The sequence below is a fragment of the Micromonas commoda genome, chromosome 10 (genome assembly GCF_000090985.2).
Source record: "Micromonas commoda chromosome 10, complete sequence".
Taxonomy (NCBI): domain Eukaryota; kingdom Viridiplantae; phylum Chlorophyta; class Mamiellophyceae; order Mamiellales; family Mamiellaceae; genus Micromonas; species Micromonas commoda.
Genome location: NC_013047.1, coordinates 451,909 through 466,392, shown reverse-complemented (window position 1 = coordinate 466,392; position 14,484 = coordinate 451,909). Strand labels below are relative to the sequence as shown.

Genomic DNA, 14,484 nt, shown 5'->3' with positions numbered 1-14,484 from the left:
GAGCGACTCGCTCCAACCCGCCGCCTGTCGCGCGCTGAGGTGTGCGAGGGCCAGGTCGATCCCACGTGGCACGAATCGAATTTTATTTCGCAAACGAAGCGTGCAAAACAGAAACCTACATTCATCACCACTCAAAGACGGCACGGGGTCGCCATGCCTCAGCTGAGCACCTTCACGCGTCGGCTGCGCGCCTTCCTAGGCCTCCCCCACGACAATGGACACTTCACGTGCCATCCCGAGAACCTTAAAAAAGGCGAGAGGCTGAAGGTCCCCGGCGTCGTCAAACGCGATGCTCAAGACAGGTCGTACGTCGACTGGAGCGAGTCGGCGTGGCAGGAGGTGGACCGGGACGGGTTCCTGGATTTAGAAAAGGGCGTGACGGGCGAGACCCACTTCGCCGACATACCGAGGAAGACCATCGATTCCAGGCTCAGCGAGGTGGAGGAGAAGGTGTGGAGGGCTGCGAACGCGGCGGAGGGCGACGAGACGGCACTCAGCGTCTCTTTAGCAGAGGACGTCTGGCATCTTCTCACCGTGGACCTCTCCATCGCCAAGCTCCTCCTGCTGGAGGCGACCGTCGAGCTGTTCATGATCGTATCCTTCGCGATGCTGATGTTCGTGGTGGACATCGCCGAGAGCTTCACGGATGACCAGACCAAAGCTGAGCTGTTTAGGAGCAAACTGATGTTGAGCCTGACTGCGGTGAGACTGAGCACGGATTCCATCTTCGGGTGGACGGGTAGGAGAGCCTCGTCCGGGATCGAGGTGGCGATCCTCGCCCTTCAGGGCTGGTTCCACTGGCTCCTGCTCTCCATCGCGGGCGCGGTCATCGTCGCCCGAGCGCTCAAACCCTTGCGCCAAGTCATCTTCGCGCCAGACGCGTGCCTCTCCGACCAAGACTTGAGCGTTCGAATGCAAGTCATACGGCACTCGACGGTTACCCTGTATAACCTGCAGTTCACCATGAACCTCGTGGCGAAGGGCGGTAAGGCGTGGACCCTGCCGATGTCGGTGCCCACGCTCGCGAGGTGGACGTCCGCGATGCCGCTGACCATCAAGCACGAAATCGACGAGAACTCGCCGCTGCATCCGAGCCGCGGCCTCCTCCAAGCGCTGATGTACGTCCGCGTGTCGATGTCCGCGACGGATAACCACGGCATCCCGGTGAACGCGGGGATCGTATACTACGACCCGGACTCGTTCTTCGCCCAGCGACCGGCGTTCTCGCGGGCGTTCGCGAAGCAGGGGTACCTCTTCCCCAGGCTCCTGCGAGGGAAAAAATTCTGCGACCAGATGCGGATGTTCCGGGACGAGCATATGAACATGATCAAACCCGAGACGCTGCCGATGTTGATATGCGACCTGGACAACATGCCGCGGACGAAGGTGGACGAGAAGGCGACGGAGGCGCTGGCGCCTTACCAACACAGCAACGCGGTCAACAAAGTCGTCACCTTCGAAGGTAAAAGACCATAGTAACTTAGCACTAGAGCGTTATTTCGGGAGCGTTTCCCCCCGAGGATCCACATACCGGTATCGCACGCCGCCGTTCGAAGACTCTTCATCGCCACGCGGACCCCCGGATGGGAAGCTCCGCGTACCTCACCTCCCGTTTCTTCCCACTCCCCGCCCCCGCCGCGCGCTTCTTCTTCAGGTACGCCGGCGTCCCGATGGTCCTCGGCGAAAACGTGCACTCCTCAGCCTCCCGGCGCGCCTTCGCAGCCTTCTCCGCCTCGTACTCCGCCCTGGACCTGGAAAGCACGGAGCCCGGCGCCAACCCGAAGGCACCGCGAGTGCGCTGCTGAAACGTCGTCGCGCTCGACGGCGCCGGGCGCTCCACCGCGGACGCCGCCGGCGGCTTCGTCAGCAGGGAGGACCTGCCGCGGATTCTGGACACCGGCAACGCCGGCGCGGGAGCCGGCTTCGTGACCGGCGGTCGTCTCGCCGTGACGTGCGCTTTCGTCTCGAACGAACTTCGCATCCGAGCCGGCTGGGAGCCCGGCGCGCGCTCGGTCTCGTGCGACGCGAGGAGCGCCTCGAAATCATCAGCCTCGCGGTCCTCGCGTTTGCGCTTGTCCTTGTCGAGCTGGCACGTCTTCGCGACGGGAGCCGGGAGGAGCGTCTTCGCATCCCCCGCCTTCTCCTCGGCGCCTCTCGACGTCGACGCGTTGGCGCCGAGCGAGGCGAGGGGCGCGCCGGTCGCCTCGCGTCTCTTTCCGCCGGGGCCCGGGGCGCCGCGGGGGGTGCCGAGGAACCTGCGAATGTCTGCGTTCTCGTCCAGTCCGAGCAACCCGTCGTCGTCCGAGTCCGAATCTGGCGCGATCGCCGCCGGCGTCTTCGCCCCGGCCCGCGTTGGCTCGGTCGCGCCCACTCGCCGCTTCTCCGGGGACGGCGCGGACATCTTCTCCGAGAAGAGCCTCACCGCGGGCGATTCCGCGGATTCATCCACCTCGGTCGTCGTCGTCGTCGTCGTCGGGGGGGGGGGCGGCGGCGGGGTGTACTCCCCGTCCTTCGCGTTCGTCGCGGCGTTCAGCCTCGCCAGGGACGCGCGCAATCGAGCCGCTTCCGCAGTCGACGAAACCGGCCTCGACGAAGCCGTCCTCGACTCCGTCCTCGCCTCCGACCGCGTCGCCTCTCGGCGTTTCTCGGCGTTTCTCGGCGCGCTCGTCCGCGACGGTTCATCCGCGCGCGCCGGCGTTCGTTCGACCGTCACCGCCGGCCGTTTCGCGGTGAGATCTCGCGCCGCGACGACGGGGCTCGGCGACGACGCGTACTTTCGGTACGCGGCGAGAAACTGTCGCTCGAAATCGTTCGCCGGTTCGGGCGACGCGGCCGGCGACGACGACGCCTTCACCCGCGCCACCGTGTCTTCTTCAGCCGTCGAACGGTCCGTCCCGTCCCCTTTGGTCCCCCTTGTTTGGTCCCCCTTCTTCTCCGCGCTTCGAAACGCGTCGATGAACGTCGCCTCCACCCCGCCGCGTTCGCTCGCCTTCTTCGTCTCCTCGGCGGCGACGACGGCCGCGGCGCTTCGCATCAGGACGAGATCCGCCGCCTCGCTCGCGGCGCTGAGCCTTTTAAGGGACCGGCGCATGTTCTCCGCAGCCTCGACGTACGCGGCGGAGGGCGTCGCGCCGTTCTTACCCTCGGGCGTGGACCCGAACCGCATCGGCGATCCGGAGGTCGAGGGTTCGAGTCCGGCAGCCGCCGCCGCCGGCGTCCTCGTCGACGGCTTGACGGGGGTGGCGCGCGGGGGAGCTCGACGCCGCGGTTCCGGCGTCACCGACCGCCGCGGCTCCGGCGAGGGCGTCGCGCCGCGATCATCGACTCGGTGGTTGTTGTACCCGTTGGGTCGCCACGACGGCGTCGGCGGGGACCCTCGCCACGGCGCCGCGGTGGACTTGGCGCGCGCCGCCGCGGCGTACCTCGACTCGATCGCGGAGTAATCGGGCGTTGGGTGCGACGGCGTCGTTCGGACCCTCGCGGGCGATTTGCTCATAGACCGTCGACCCGGTTCAAGAGGCGATTTGCTCATAGACCGTCGACCCGGCCCCAGCCCCGCGCGCGGCGTTCGAGAGGCCGACCGCGCGCGTCGCGCCGAGCGCTCCCGCTCCACCGACGCGGCGAACTCGCGCCTGATGGACTCTTCCCGCGTCTCCGGCGTCGTCGTCGGTGGGGTCTTTGCGCGGTGAACGTTGCCGGTGACGGGCGCGCCGCCGCTGCCGGTACCCCGGCGCAGAAACGTCCTCGGCGTCGATGCCGAACCGGACGCGGCGGGAACGGGCGAGGACCGCACGGGCGAGGACCGCGCGAACCCGTCCGTCCACGGCGGTCGCTCGTCTTTCGCGTGACCGTCGCCCGGCGAAGACGGGGTCGGCTCGTCGCGATTACGCCCTGGCGACGGCTTCGACGAAGCCGGCGCGGCGCTCGTGACCGGGAACGACGATCGGGCAGGAGGAGGCGGCGAGGACGGACCGGCGGCTCCGTCGCCTCCTCCTCCTCCGCCGCTCGGAGAGTGGAACGCCCGATGGGCTGTTTCGGCTCTTTCGAGCGCTTCGCGGCGGGCGAGCTCCTCGGCGACGGCGTCTCTTTCCGCGAGCGTCGCCTCCAGCAGCTCCCTCCGCCTGCTCGCGACGACCGTGCGGTACCTGTCGTCGAGGATCTCGAGCTCCGTCTGTACCGCGCGTTCCCGCGCGGATATCTCGAGGATCTGACCCGTGGTTGGCGTCACCGCGTCCTCTTCCTCCTTCGCCCTTTCCTCCGCCTTTGCCTTTTCTTTCTCCTTTTCCTCCTTGGCCTTTTCCTCCTTGGCCTTTTCCTCCTTGGCCTCTTCCTCCTTGGCCTCCTCTCTGCCACTCGCCGACGCGGGTCGTTCGACGTAGTAGTCGTCCTCGACGGGGCTCATGATCGCCTTCTCGATGGGACTGACGAGGGGCTGGGGTATGGACGCCAGTATGTCGTTCAGGGCATCCTCCCAAGACGTGGGGTAAGGCCCGGGCGTCGTCGGGGGCGGCGTCCCGGCTGAGACTTTCGAGTACCCACCCGCGGCGCGGAGAAGAGAAACCGTCTCCTTGTTGTCCATCGCCGCCTCGATCTCCCCGGCGGACACCGTCGTGACGTCGAGCGCGCCGTCGAGCGAGGAGCGCGACGTGTCCTCCATCCTCGCGCTCCGCGGCGAACGCTCCGCGGCAGCCTCCGTCGCCGCCGCGGCAGCCTCCGCCTCCGCCGCCTCCTCCCGTTTCCTCGCCGCCTCCGCGAGCATGCGACGCGCCTCCGCCTCCGCCGCCGCAGCCTCGACCTCCAGCCTGCGCGCCGTCACCTCCCTCGCCAGGTCCGCGTCGCGACCCGCGCGTTCCGCCGCAGCCGGGGACCGTCGCGCGACGGTTCTGGCGAGGTAAGACGATCTATCCGCCGCCGCCGCCGCGGTCGCCTCCGCCGCCGCCGCGGCTCTGACGAGCATGGCGTCCACGTCGCGCGATACCTTGGTCGCGGCGTCGACTCGCGCGCTCGGGGACGTCCGGGTGGGCGTCGCGGGTAGGCCTCCGGGTGAGATGGACACGGATCTGTCCGACGTTCGCGATCTGTTCGGCGGCGACGGCGACGGCGAGGACGGGTCGAGATCCGCGATGCGTTCTCGCGCCTCCCTCATCCAGTCGTCAGCGCCGCGTCCCAGCGCGGATGACTTCCCGGTGTTGCACCTCGACGACGAGGCGATGGGCGTCGCGTTGAGGAGGTGCGCCGCCGGGGTGTGAAACGCGCTCGACGCGCGATCCGGGGAACGCGCGTCGTCGTCGTCCTCGTCGGAGGAGGAGATGGCCTCGAGGCCGTCCGCTCGGCGTCGACGCGCGGTGGACGGCGACGCGCGCGCCGGGGACCGCCACTCGTCGTCGCGCTCCCAGTCATCCGCGGATGTGAAACCGCCCGCCATCTTGGAGATGCTCGCGGTGGGCGAGAGCGCGCGCCTCGCGCTCTCGGAGCGCGCGGAATAGGCACTCGCCGGGCTCGACGGTGCCGAAGCGGCATCCGGCGACCGCGCGCGCGGGCTGCGCGTCGGGGAGCCGCCCTCGAGCTCGAGAGCACGGACGAGCGCCTCGGGGGGTGTCGTCGGCATGTCCGCGCCTCGACCGGCCGCGCGAACCCGGCGCGTTAACGCGACGCTCGCTGTGTTTGGGCCCGGAGGCGAAGCGTCTCTCGGTTGAGCCAACGGCTTTGTGAAGGCGCCGAGCCAAAAATGAAAAATAGACTTTAAAAAACGGCCGAGCGGATGGAGCGTTGGCCCAGCTTTTTTTCCGGTCCTCCAACAGTTCTGACTGAAGATTTTCGGCGCTGGCCAGCGGCGTCGAGGAAAAGCCCGTCGTCAATCGTGGCTATCCATTCCGCCCCCGAGGGGTGGCGACTGAACGCTCGGGACCGCGACGCTCACCCACACCCGCGCCGACATGTCGCTCTGCGCCCGAGGCCTCGTCGGGAGCGCGCTCCGAGCGCTCCCGCGCCGCCCCGTGAGAAGCTCCCGCGACGCGACGCCGCTCGGAACGAGCGGCGGTCGGCGGCGTGCCCGCGCCTTCAGGGGCGTCGTCTCCGCGGCGTCTCCCGGCGACGCGGCACCCGCGTCGACCCGCGCCGTGGCGCCCCCGTGGAAGGACGAGGTGCTCGAGTCGCACTCGCTGCTCGGTAACGTGTGCTTCGTGCTGTGCGGGCCGCAGGGCCCTCAGAACGTCGGCTCCGTCGCGCGCGTCATGCAAAACTTCGGCATCTACGACCTGCGCATCACCGATCCCGGCCCGTTCGTCCTGGCCGGCGGCGGGACCCGGGACGAGGACGCGACCCCCGCCGACGGCGCGAGCAGCTCCGGCGGGATTAACAGCGGCGCCGCCCTCGGACCCGACGGCCTCGGCTCCGATCTCCCGGAGGCGCTCCGACCGACCCGAATCGATTCCGGCGGAAATCCCGCGGATGATCCCGCGTCGCCCGCGCCGCCCCTCTGCGACGAGGCCTATCGCTTCGCGTGCGCCGCGGACTGGCTCCTCGCCGATGCCAAGCGATGCGACACCGCGCTCGAGGCCATCTCCGACTGCACCTTCGTCATGGCCACCACCGCCAGGCCGCGGGGGAACGTGCCGCTGGTCACCGCGCGCGTCGCCGCGGAGATGCTGGCGAAGGAGGCCAAGCGGGGCAAGGTGGCGGTGCTCTTCGGCAACGAGCGCACGGGATTGACCAACGAGGAGCTCGCGCAGGCGCACGCGTGCGTCGCCATACCCACCGCGGGGCAGGGCACGCTGTGCAGGCGGAGCCTCAAGTACACGGGGGGAACGGGTCCGACGAGTCTGAACCTGTCGCAAGCCGTCGGCGTGCTCGCGTACGAGATGTTCATGGCGGCGGATGCGGCGAACGGGGTCGGCACCCGAGGGGACGGGGACGGGGACGGGGACGGGGACGGGGAGTGCGCACCCAAAGGGGTCAACGCGGGGCGCATCGACCTCCCGGCCTCGCAGCTCATGACCGTCGGGGAGAAGAACACGTTACTCAACGAGCTACTCGCCGCGAGGCGATCGCTCGACGTGCTCCCAAACGAAGAAGCCGACGACGACGCGAGCTCCTACTCCACCGCCGCCGACGACGACGATGACCTGGACGTGAGGGAGGAGAGGGGGATCGAGCGGGTGCTCAACTCGTCACCGCTCGCGAGGAGAGACGCCGCCGCGCTGTTCCAGCTCGCGCGACGGGTTAGGGCGGCGGCGAAGGAGGGCGACGCGGCGGGGGCGGGGGGAGCGGGTGGTTCATCGTCGGGGCTGTTGGACGCCGCCGTGCTGCGGGCGGTGGCGGAGGTTGAAGGCACGCCGACGGTGCGAAAGGCGCGCGCGAAGATTCGGGAGAGACTCGGGGTGTCGCTGACGAACAGGGAGATCGCGCGAGCGATACGCAGGGCCGCGGCGGGCGCGACGCCGGCCTCTTCGGAGTAGCGACGTCTGACTAAAGGATTACGCTAAAACTAAACTATCCCCGCCGCCGCTCGTACACGACGTCGGAGCGGAGGACGACCTTAGTTCCCCTCTCCACCGCGAGCGACGCGTGCGGCGGGCACCGTGTGCCGTGCCGAAACACCAGCGCCTTGCCCAACTCGGGCGCCACCCTGAACGTCTCCTTGGCGTCGTCGCGAGCGAGGAGCGCGTGACGATAAAACGCCGTCTCGCCGCCAACCACGCCTCCGGTGAGGTAGAGGAGGAAGGTGAACTCGGTGTGTCCCCCGGCCGCGACGTCGGTGGATTCGTCGTAATGCGCGCCGAACACCTCGCCGACGGCGTACCTGTACACCCTCAGCGCGGGGTTTAGACCGGCAGGGGACGAGTCGCCCGATGGTCCCAAGATGGGCACCAGCGCCTCTCCCAGCCCGGTGCGTTCCCAGATGGCGTCGGCGAGCGCGGCGTCGTCGTAGCTGGCCCTGCCGTGGTCCCTGTCCGCTTCGCCGTATCGCGCGCCCCTGCTCGTCGCGTGGCTGTACCCGCGCGCGTCGGCGGCGGCGCGTATCGCGTCGCACTCCCCGGGCGTCAGCACCCCTCGCGCTACCCAGGCGTCGGGCCCAACCGATTCGACCTCTATCCCGCGCTTCCTCGACGGGCGGAAGGCGTCCCCGAGGAGGCTCCCGACGACCGCGGGGGGAGCGATGAAGCCTCTACCGTCATCGCCCGACGCGGATACGGCGGCGGGAGCCTTCCCGCCCTTCCCGCCACCCTTAGACCTTCCCATAAGTGGTCACAGCCTGCAGCACACCCGAACAAAAGTGGGCCGACAAAATCTTCGGTTTCGTTGAAGTCCTACTAAGGGTTAATAAGTGTCAAGGCGGCTAAAACCCTTAACGCGAACGCTCGCACGCGGCTCGCGCCCACGACCCTCAAGAGCGTTCCTACTCGAGGTGCTTCTTCACCTCGAATCCCTTCATCCCCGCGCGCTTCTTCTCCAGCTTTCGCAGGTTCGGGTTGTTCTTGTCCGCCCACGCGTTGAACTCGCCCTTGTCGCGGCCCGCGTAGGTGGTGTCCTCGGCGCTGAGGTGGGTCCACTTCGTCTGACCAACCTTACCGAACTTGTCCTTGCGCACCTGCATCGCCTTGGGCAGGGCGCTCTTGTCCACCTTGTCCTCGCCGGTGGCGACGGAGAAGTCGCGCTTGTAGATGTCGTCGGTGCCCGCCGTGCCGAAGGGATCGTCGGGCGCCTCCTGGAAAAACGCACCCTTGTGGTAGTACTTCTGCATGAAGTTCATCTTCTTGCGCTCCTTCTCCGCCTTGGGGGCGTAGAGCTCCGGGCGGTTCTTGCGGAGCCACTCCTCCTTCTCGTCCTCCGGCATCGCCCGCAGCATCGCCAGCTCCTCCTGCTCCTTCTCCCACTGCTCCCGCTGTTCCTCGTACACGCGCATGCGCTCCATCTCGCGAATCACCCACTTCTGGTAGTCTCCCTCCGGGTCCGCCTCGTCGCTGGTGTCCACGTCGCTCACCTCCGCGTTCGCCTCCGCCTCCTCGATCTGATTCTCACGGTCCACCTCGATCTGCGCCAGCTGTCGCGACTCGTTCACTCGAATCTCCCGTTGCCTGGCGCGGCCGTCCCACTCGGCGTCAATCTCCGCCTCCACGCGTTCGCGCTCGGCGACCGTGTCGCGCTCCCGCTTGGGGACGAACACGGGCTTGATCATCTTGCGCCCCGTCGGTTCGTCGCTGTCCGAGGCGTCGGTGTCGGTTTCCCACGACGAGCTCCCTTCTTCATCTTCTTCTTCTTCTTCATCTTCGATGCCTGACTTTGGTCGGGGCGCCGCGCGCTGGACTCCGCCGTCGAACGCGGGCGGAGGGTCGGGTTCCATACCCGCGCCGAAGGAATCGTCCTCGGACTCGTACGGCATCTCCTCCTCCTCCTGCTGCTGCGCGAGAGCCCTCGCGCGCATCTCCGCGCGTCGCCTGTCGTTCTCCGCGGCGATCTCCTCCTCCTCCTTTGTCCTCTCCGCGGGCCTCGCGCGGATCACCACCGGCGCGGCGACCTTCCTCTCGCCGGGTTCCGCCCCGCCGGCGCCGCCGCGCGCGGGCTTGACCACCACCGCGCGGGCGGGGGCGCGTCGCCCCGGCCCAGCCGCGAACGCGCCGAGTTCCTCCTCCTCCCCGTCGGACTCGTTCCCATCGTCGTCGCCGGGCGCCCACGCGGGGGCCTGCCCAGCCCTGTACCGCTTGACCTTGGCGGCGACCTTGGACCCTCCGCCGCCGCGGTCCTCGCGGTCGCGGTCGAGCCACGCGGGGTTCGAGCCCTTGACGCGGACGTCTCTGTCCTTGGCGACCCTCCCGCTCATCCTCGGCGGACGCTGGCGAGCGAGGGTGGGTGGGTATGGCAACCCGAGGGTTTCGCCGGCCGAGTCATAACACGCCGATACTTGTAAGCCTGCATAAACGCCTAGGAAAAGTAGCAAGATGAAATGCAAAGTCGCCTCGCACGCCGCGAGGACCCGAGCTCTCACCACAGACGAAGCACGGGATGACGATATGCTGGGATTTTATTACATCCTCCGTGTTCGTGTTCAACTTATAACTTTTACGAGTGTATCATGCATGCATGCAAAGCCTGTGCGTCACGTCGCGGGCTGTCCTCCCGTCTGTAGCCTCGTCGACCCGCCGCGGTTTGACCACGGGTTCTCGCCGGAACCCCACGCGACGCCAACCGCAGCCTTCTCGCCGCCGCCGCCGCCGCCGCCGCCGCCATCCCCGACGCCACCCAGCGTGGGAAACTCCTCAACCTTGTGCGTGTAGCTCTCGTCGTCGTCGCCGTCCCTCGCGGGCGCGGTCGAATCCGCCTTTCGTTCCGCCGAGTTTTCCTTTTCGCCCGAGTTGGAATCACCCGACGACGACGACGCGCGAGATCGACCCTGAGCGACTTGCGCGCCTTGACCACCCGCGGCGGCATCCCGACCGCCAAGCTCCGCCACCGTGATCGCGGCAGCCGCCGCGGCCACCTTGGAAGCCTCCGCCGCCGCCGCCGCCGCCCTGGAAGCCTCCGCCGCCGCCGCGAGCACGTCCTTGCCATTACCCTTGGCCCACGCGCCCGCGAGCGGACGAGCCGGCGACGGCGGCGCCGACGCGGATTCCCGTCCGACGACGCGGATTTCCGTTCGACGCTCCGCGAAGCCTCCCTCCGCGGGTCCGGATGAGCCGGATGCACCGCCCGCGGCGACGAGGGACGACCACGAACCCTTGGGCGCGACGCCGAGCCGACCCTTCGCCGCCGCCGCCCGTCCCTCAGCCGCGGTCGGCGGTCGCTGCTGCCGCGACCGCGTCGCCTCCCTCGGCGGGGACGCCGGGTCCTCCGCGGGTACCGGCGGGGGCGTCGGAGGCGCGCGGATGGCGTCGATCGGCGCCGTCTTCTTGGGTCCCCACGACGGCCTCGGTTGCTCCGGCGGCGGCGGCGGCGGCGAGGCGAAAGGCCCGGATCCGTCCATCGAGGTTCGCGTCCCGGGAGGCGGCGGGCCGGGCGGGAGCGGCGGCGGATCCGCGTCCGCGTTCCTGTCCCTGTCGCCGACTTTCCCGGGCGCCTTCTCCGCCGCCGACGTCTTCGACGACACCGCCTTGCTCCAGTTGCCGGCGGGGGCCTCCTCGACGATGGACGACCCGCCGCCGCTTTTTCCGCCGCCGCCGCCGCGACCGCCCCGCCCGTCGCGACTGCGCCTCCCCTGTTGTTGCTGCTGCTGCTGCTGGTGGTGGTGCACCGCGCCCGGCTTCCTGGAGGCATCCTCGGAGCTCTCGTCGGACCCCTCGCTCACGCAGCTCTGCCTGCTCTGCCTCGCGGGCCTGCGCTGCCCGTACTGCTCGAGCGTCGGCGCGCCTGGAGGCGGCGGGGGTTGGCCGGGCTTGCCGCCGCCGCCGCCGGGCGCGCCCCAGCTGCCGCTCCTCGCGTGGCCGCCCCGACCGCCGCCGTCCCGGCTGTTGCGCCTGTTGAAAGCCGCCGCGCCACCCGCGCCCCTGCGGCCGCCGCCGCCGCCGTTGTTGAACCCGCCAAACCTGTGCTGCTGCAACGCGCGAGGGTCGCCGCCCATAGCCTCGAACGCTCGCATTTGCACGATGGCGAGGTGATGGTACGCCCGGCCGAACTGGAGGTGGCTCCATATGGCCTCGAGGTCGCCGGTGAAGACGTCCGAGACGCCGCCAGACCCGGACCCGGCGGGGAGCACCGCCGGCCCGGGCTTAACCGGCGGCGCGGGCGGCGGCGGCGGCGGGACGCGCCGCTCGTGCTCCGGGAAGAACGTCGGGCAGCTCATCTCGCGGCGCATCCGCGCCCGGGCGCCGTCCATCGAGGTCCGCTGGCCGGGTGGCGGCGGACCGGGCGGGGGCGGGGGCGCCGCGGGAGCCGCCGGAGCTTTTTCCGACCCTTGGACCCTCGATACGTCGCCCTTGCCGCCTTCACCGTCGCCGTCGGATAACGGACCGGTGGGCGACGCGCTCTTGGCCTCCTTCGACGACTCGTCGGAGGAACCGTCCGATCGAGCCGCCTCCGAGTCCCGCCGTCGAGCCGCCGCCGCGTGGAAGGGGCACCCCGACGGTATGGCGGACGCGACCACCTCCTCCTCCTCCCGCGCAGCCGCCGCGAGCACGGGGCACCGGGTACTCTTCGTCCCCTCGCGCCCATCGAGCGCGGGGAACCCCTCGGACGCGAAAGCCCTGGCGTGTTGGGCGATAGCCTCCGACGCCGGGAGGGGATCCCAACGGCCCCAAAAGGGCCCGCGTTCCTCCCCGTGGAGATCGCGCTCAGCCTTCTCCGCGCGCGCCGCGTTCTCCGCGCGCTGGAGCACGGGGCATCGGGTGCCACCGCGCTCGAGGTGCGGCCAGTGGTCATCGGCGGCGTCGTCCGACCCGCCGCCGCCGCCGCCGCCGCGCTTCTCGGGCGATCCCATCTCCAGCCGCCTGGGCACGGAGCCGTCGACGCCACCCTCCGCCCCATCATCCTCCTCCCCACCGTCCTCGCCGGCGGCGACCGGGGTCTTCCTCCGCGTTCTCGCGGCGGGCGCCTCGGTCCCCTTGGTCGCCATCCTCGAGCTCGCGGACCCCGGCGGCTGTCCGTCGACGGACCGGGGCAGCGGCGACTGGTACTGGCTCGGCGACGACGGCGACGCGAGCACGGAAACCGCACCCGTCCTCGGGCACCTCGCGGGCGTCATGCTCACCTCGTCCGCGTGGTTCCTGCCCGCGAAGCCCGGGGTACTCGGCGCCATCGGCAGGTGGGGCATGGGCCCGAGGCGCCTGTGACGCATGGTGTTGCCGAAGAACTGCTCGAGCATGCGAACGGCGCCGAAGCATTCGCCGCCGGTGCTCGACTCCCTCAGCGCGGTGAGCCTCTGCGCTCCGAGCGCCAGAGCCTTGCGTATGCGCTTGGCGTTACCCTGGCTCACGCTCCGGCCGAGATTGTTGCTGGAGAGCAGCGGATCCACGACGTTGAGGTACTTACGCGCCATTGGCCTCGGGGTCGAGTCGGCGCCGCCGCCCAACTTGGCGCTCACGGATTCGTTGCCGTATTTGTCCATCATCCGCCACATGAAATCGGGGGTGAGCAGCGCACCCTCCGCGTGAACCTCCGGTCGTTTACCGATCGGACCGGTCACCTTGTGAAGATCCTCCAGGGGCACGGGCCCGTGGACGCTGACCGCGAACTTGTCCCAGTCAAAGTCGGCGAAGAACACCAGAAACTTGTGCAGCACCTCCAGCGGCGTGGAGAGCTCCTTATGAAACCTGTTGAGGATGTACAGCACGAGCGTCTCCAGCGCGTACGTGCTGATCAGCGCGTGGTGCGCGCCGAGCAGCCTTCCCTCGTAGAAACCCCACGCCTTGATCAGCACGATGGACCGCTTGAAGATCTCGCCCTTCCCGATGAACGCGTTCACCTCCTCCAAAAAACCCAACGCGGCTAAACCCCCAAACTGGTTCGCGCTCACGTCGACCACCACGCCGTCGCAAATCAGCTTCATCAGCTTCACCTCCGCGTGTATGATGTGAATCTCGGACACCGCGAACTCGGCCACCGGCGAACCCAGCTCTATGCTCGCCTCCGCGGCGGCAGCCTCCGCTCGCTCGACGTGCGCTCGCAGTCGCACGGTCCAGTCGTCCCTGGAGAGGAGCTCGTGGGGTCCCAGGAGGCACACGTCGATGTCGCCGTCGGGCAGGTACGTCCGCAACGGCACGGACCCGAACGCCGTGACCTGCGCGGTGACGATCGATCGGGGGTGGGGGGGTGAGGGGGTGAGCGTCGGGTCGGGGGAACGGGCGCGGGTCGGGCATCCGGGGAGGCGAAGAAGGCGGTGGAAAATACGCGGTGATCGAGGAAGGCGCGTACCAGCACGTTCTCCCCGGCGAAGCATCCGTCGACGAGCGAGGCGATGTGCCTGAAGACTCCTCGTCTGCGTCTGTCGGATTGTTCCGTGGGCCGGAGCACGTCGATGAGCTCGTTCACGAGGGTCGCCACCGGCCCGCGGCTGCCCCACCCCGCGCGCTCGGAGTCTCCTCCGCTCATGCTCGCCGTCTTGGGCGCCATCTTGGTTTATTCAGCCCCGAGACCCCGCCCCGGCTGTTGGACCGGCCGGTCGCGCGCCTACCTCGCCGACTCTTCGCGCTACGAACCGAGCGTGCGCGAGAGCAAACTAGACGCTCGCCTTTCGAGCGCCCGACCGCTGGAGGTTGTCGACCTTCCGTCGCCGACCCCGCCCCCCTCACCCGAGGATTCTCTCAGCCGCGGAGGCAAGATCCAGCTGTGCACCAGCCAACGGTTGGAGCCTATCCGCGCCTTCGCCTCGCGCACCGGCCGCGAGGTGTCCCTCTTTCGCCGGGCTCCCAAGCCCAGGCTCCTGTGTCCTCTCTGGCGAGGGTCACTCAGCGTCCAACCGACGCAGTAAGCGACCGTCGCCTCTCACGACACTGCCCGCAGCGTCGCTGCACCGCATCCTTATCGCTGGGTGCTGCAAGGTTCAAGTATCACCGC

General features: G+C 69.2%; 5 protein-coding genes across 5 annotated transcripts; 2 read left to right on the top strand and 3 right to left on the bottom strand.

Annotated features, from left to right (window-relative positions):
• Nucleotides 1-148: 148 nt before the first annotated feature.
• Nucleotides 149-2,612, top strand: MICPUN_109015 (predicted protein). The gene has a single exon (XM_002508686.1). It carries the CDS (start codon nucleotides 154-156, stop codon nucleotides 1,474-1,476), a length of 1,323 nt encoding a protein of 440 aa, XP_002508732.1. The 5' UTR covers nucleotides 149-153; the 3' UTR covers nucleotides 1,477-2,612.
• A 3,324-nt stretch (nucleotides 2,613-5,936) lies between these two features.
• On the top strand, nucleotides 5,937-7,457 carry MICPUN_61866 (predicted protein; the record flags this gene model as incomplete). Its single annotated transcript, XM_002508685.1, has 1 exon — nucleotides 5,937-7,457. One exon carries the CDS (start codon nucleotides 5,937-5,939, stop codon nucleotides 7,455-7,457), a length of 1,521 nt encoding a protein of 506 aa, XP_002508731.1.
• A 52-nt stretch (nucleotides 7,458-7,509) lies between these two features.
• On the bottom strand, nucleotides 7,510-8,070 carry MICPUN_72520 (predicted protein; the record flags this gene model as incomplete). The annotated part of the gene is made up of 1 exon (XM_002508414.1): nucleotides 7,510-8,070. A coding segment is annotated over one exon (561 nt), but the record flags the coding sequence as incomplete, so codon positions are not given.
• Nucleotides 8,071-8,398: 328 nt separating this feature from the next.
• MICPUN_61864 (predicted protein) lies at nucleotides 8,399-9,820 on the bottom strand (the record flags this gene model as incomplete). The annotated part of the gene is made up of 1 exon (XM_002508413.1): nucleotides 8,399-9,820. The coding sequence occupies one exon, from the start codon at nucleotides 9,818-9,820 to the stop codon at nucleotides 8,399-8,401; it is 1,422 nt and encodes a 473-aa protein (XP_002508459.1).
• A 276-nt stretch (nucleotides 9,821-10,096) lies between these two features.
• MICPUN_102657 (predicted protein) lies at nucleotides 10,097-14,040 on the bottom strand (the record flags this gene model as incomplete). The annotated part of the gene is made up of 2 exons (XM_002508412.1): nucleotides 10,097-13,708; nucleotides 13,843-14,040. 2 exons carry the CDS (start codon nucleotides 14,038-14,040, stop codon nucleotides 10,097-10,099), a joined length of 3,810 nt encoding a protein of 1,269 aa, XP_002508458.1.
• Between the last annotated feature and the right edge of the window lie 444 nt (nucleotides 14,041-14,484).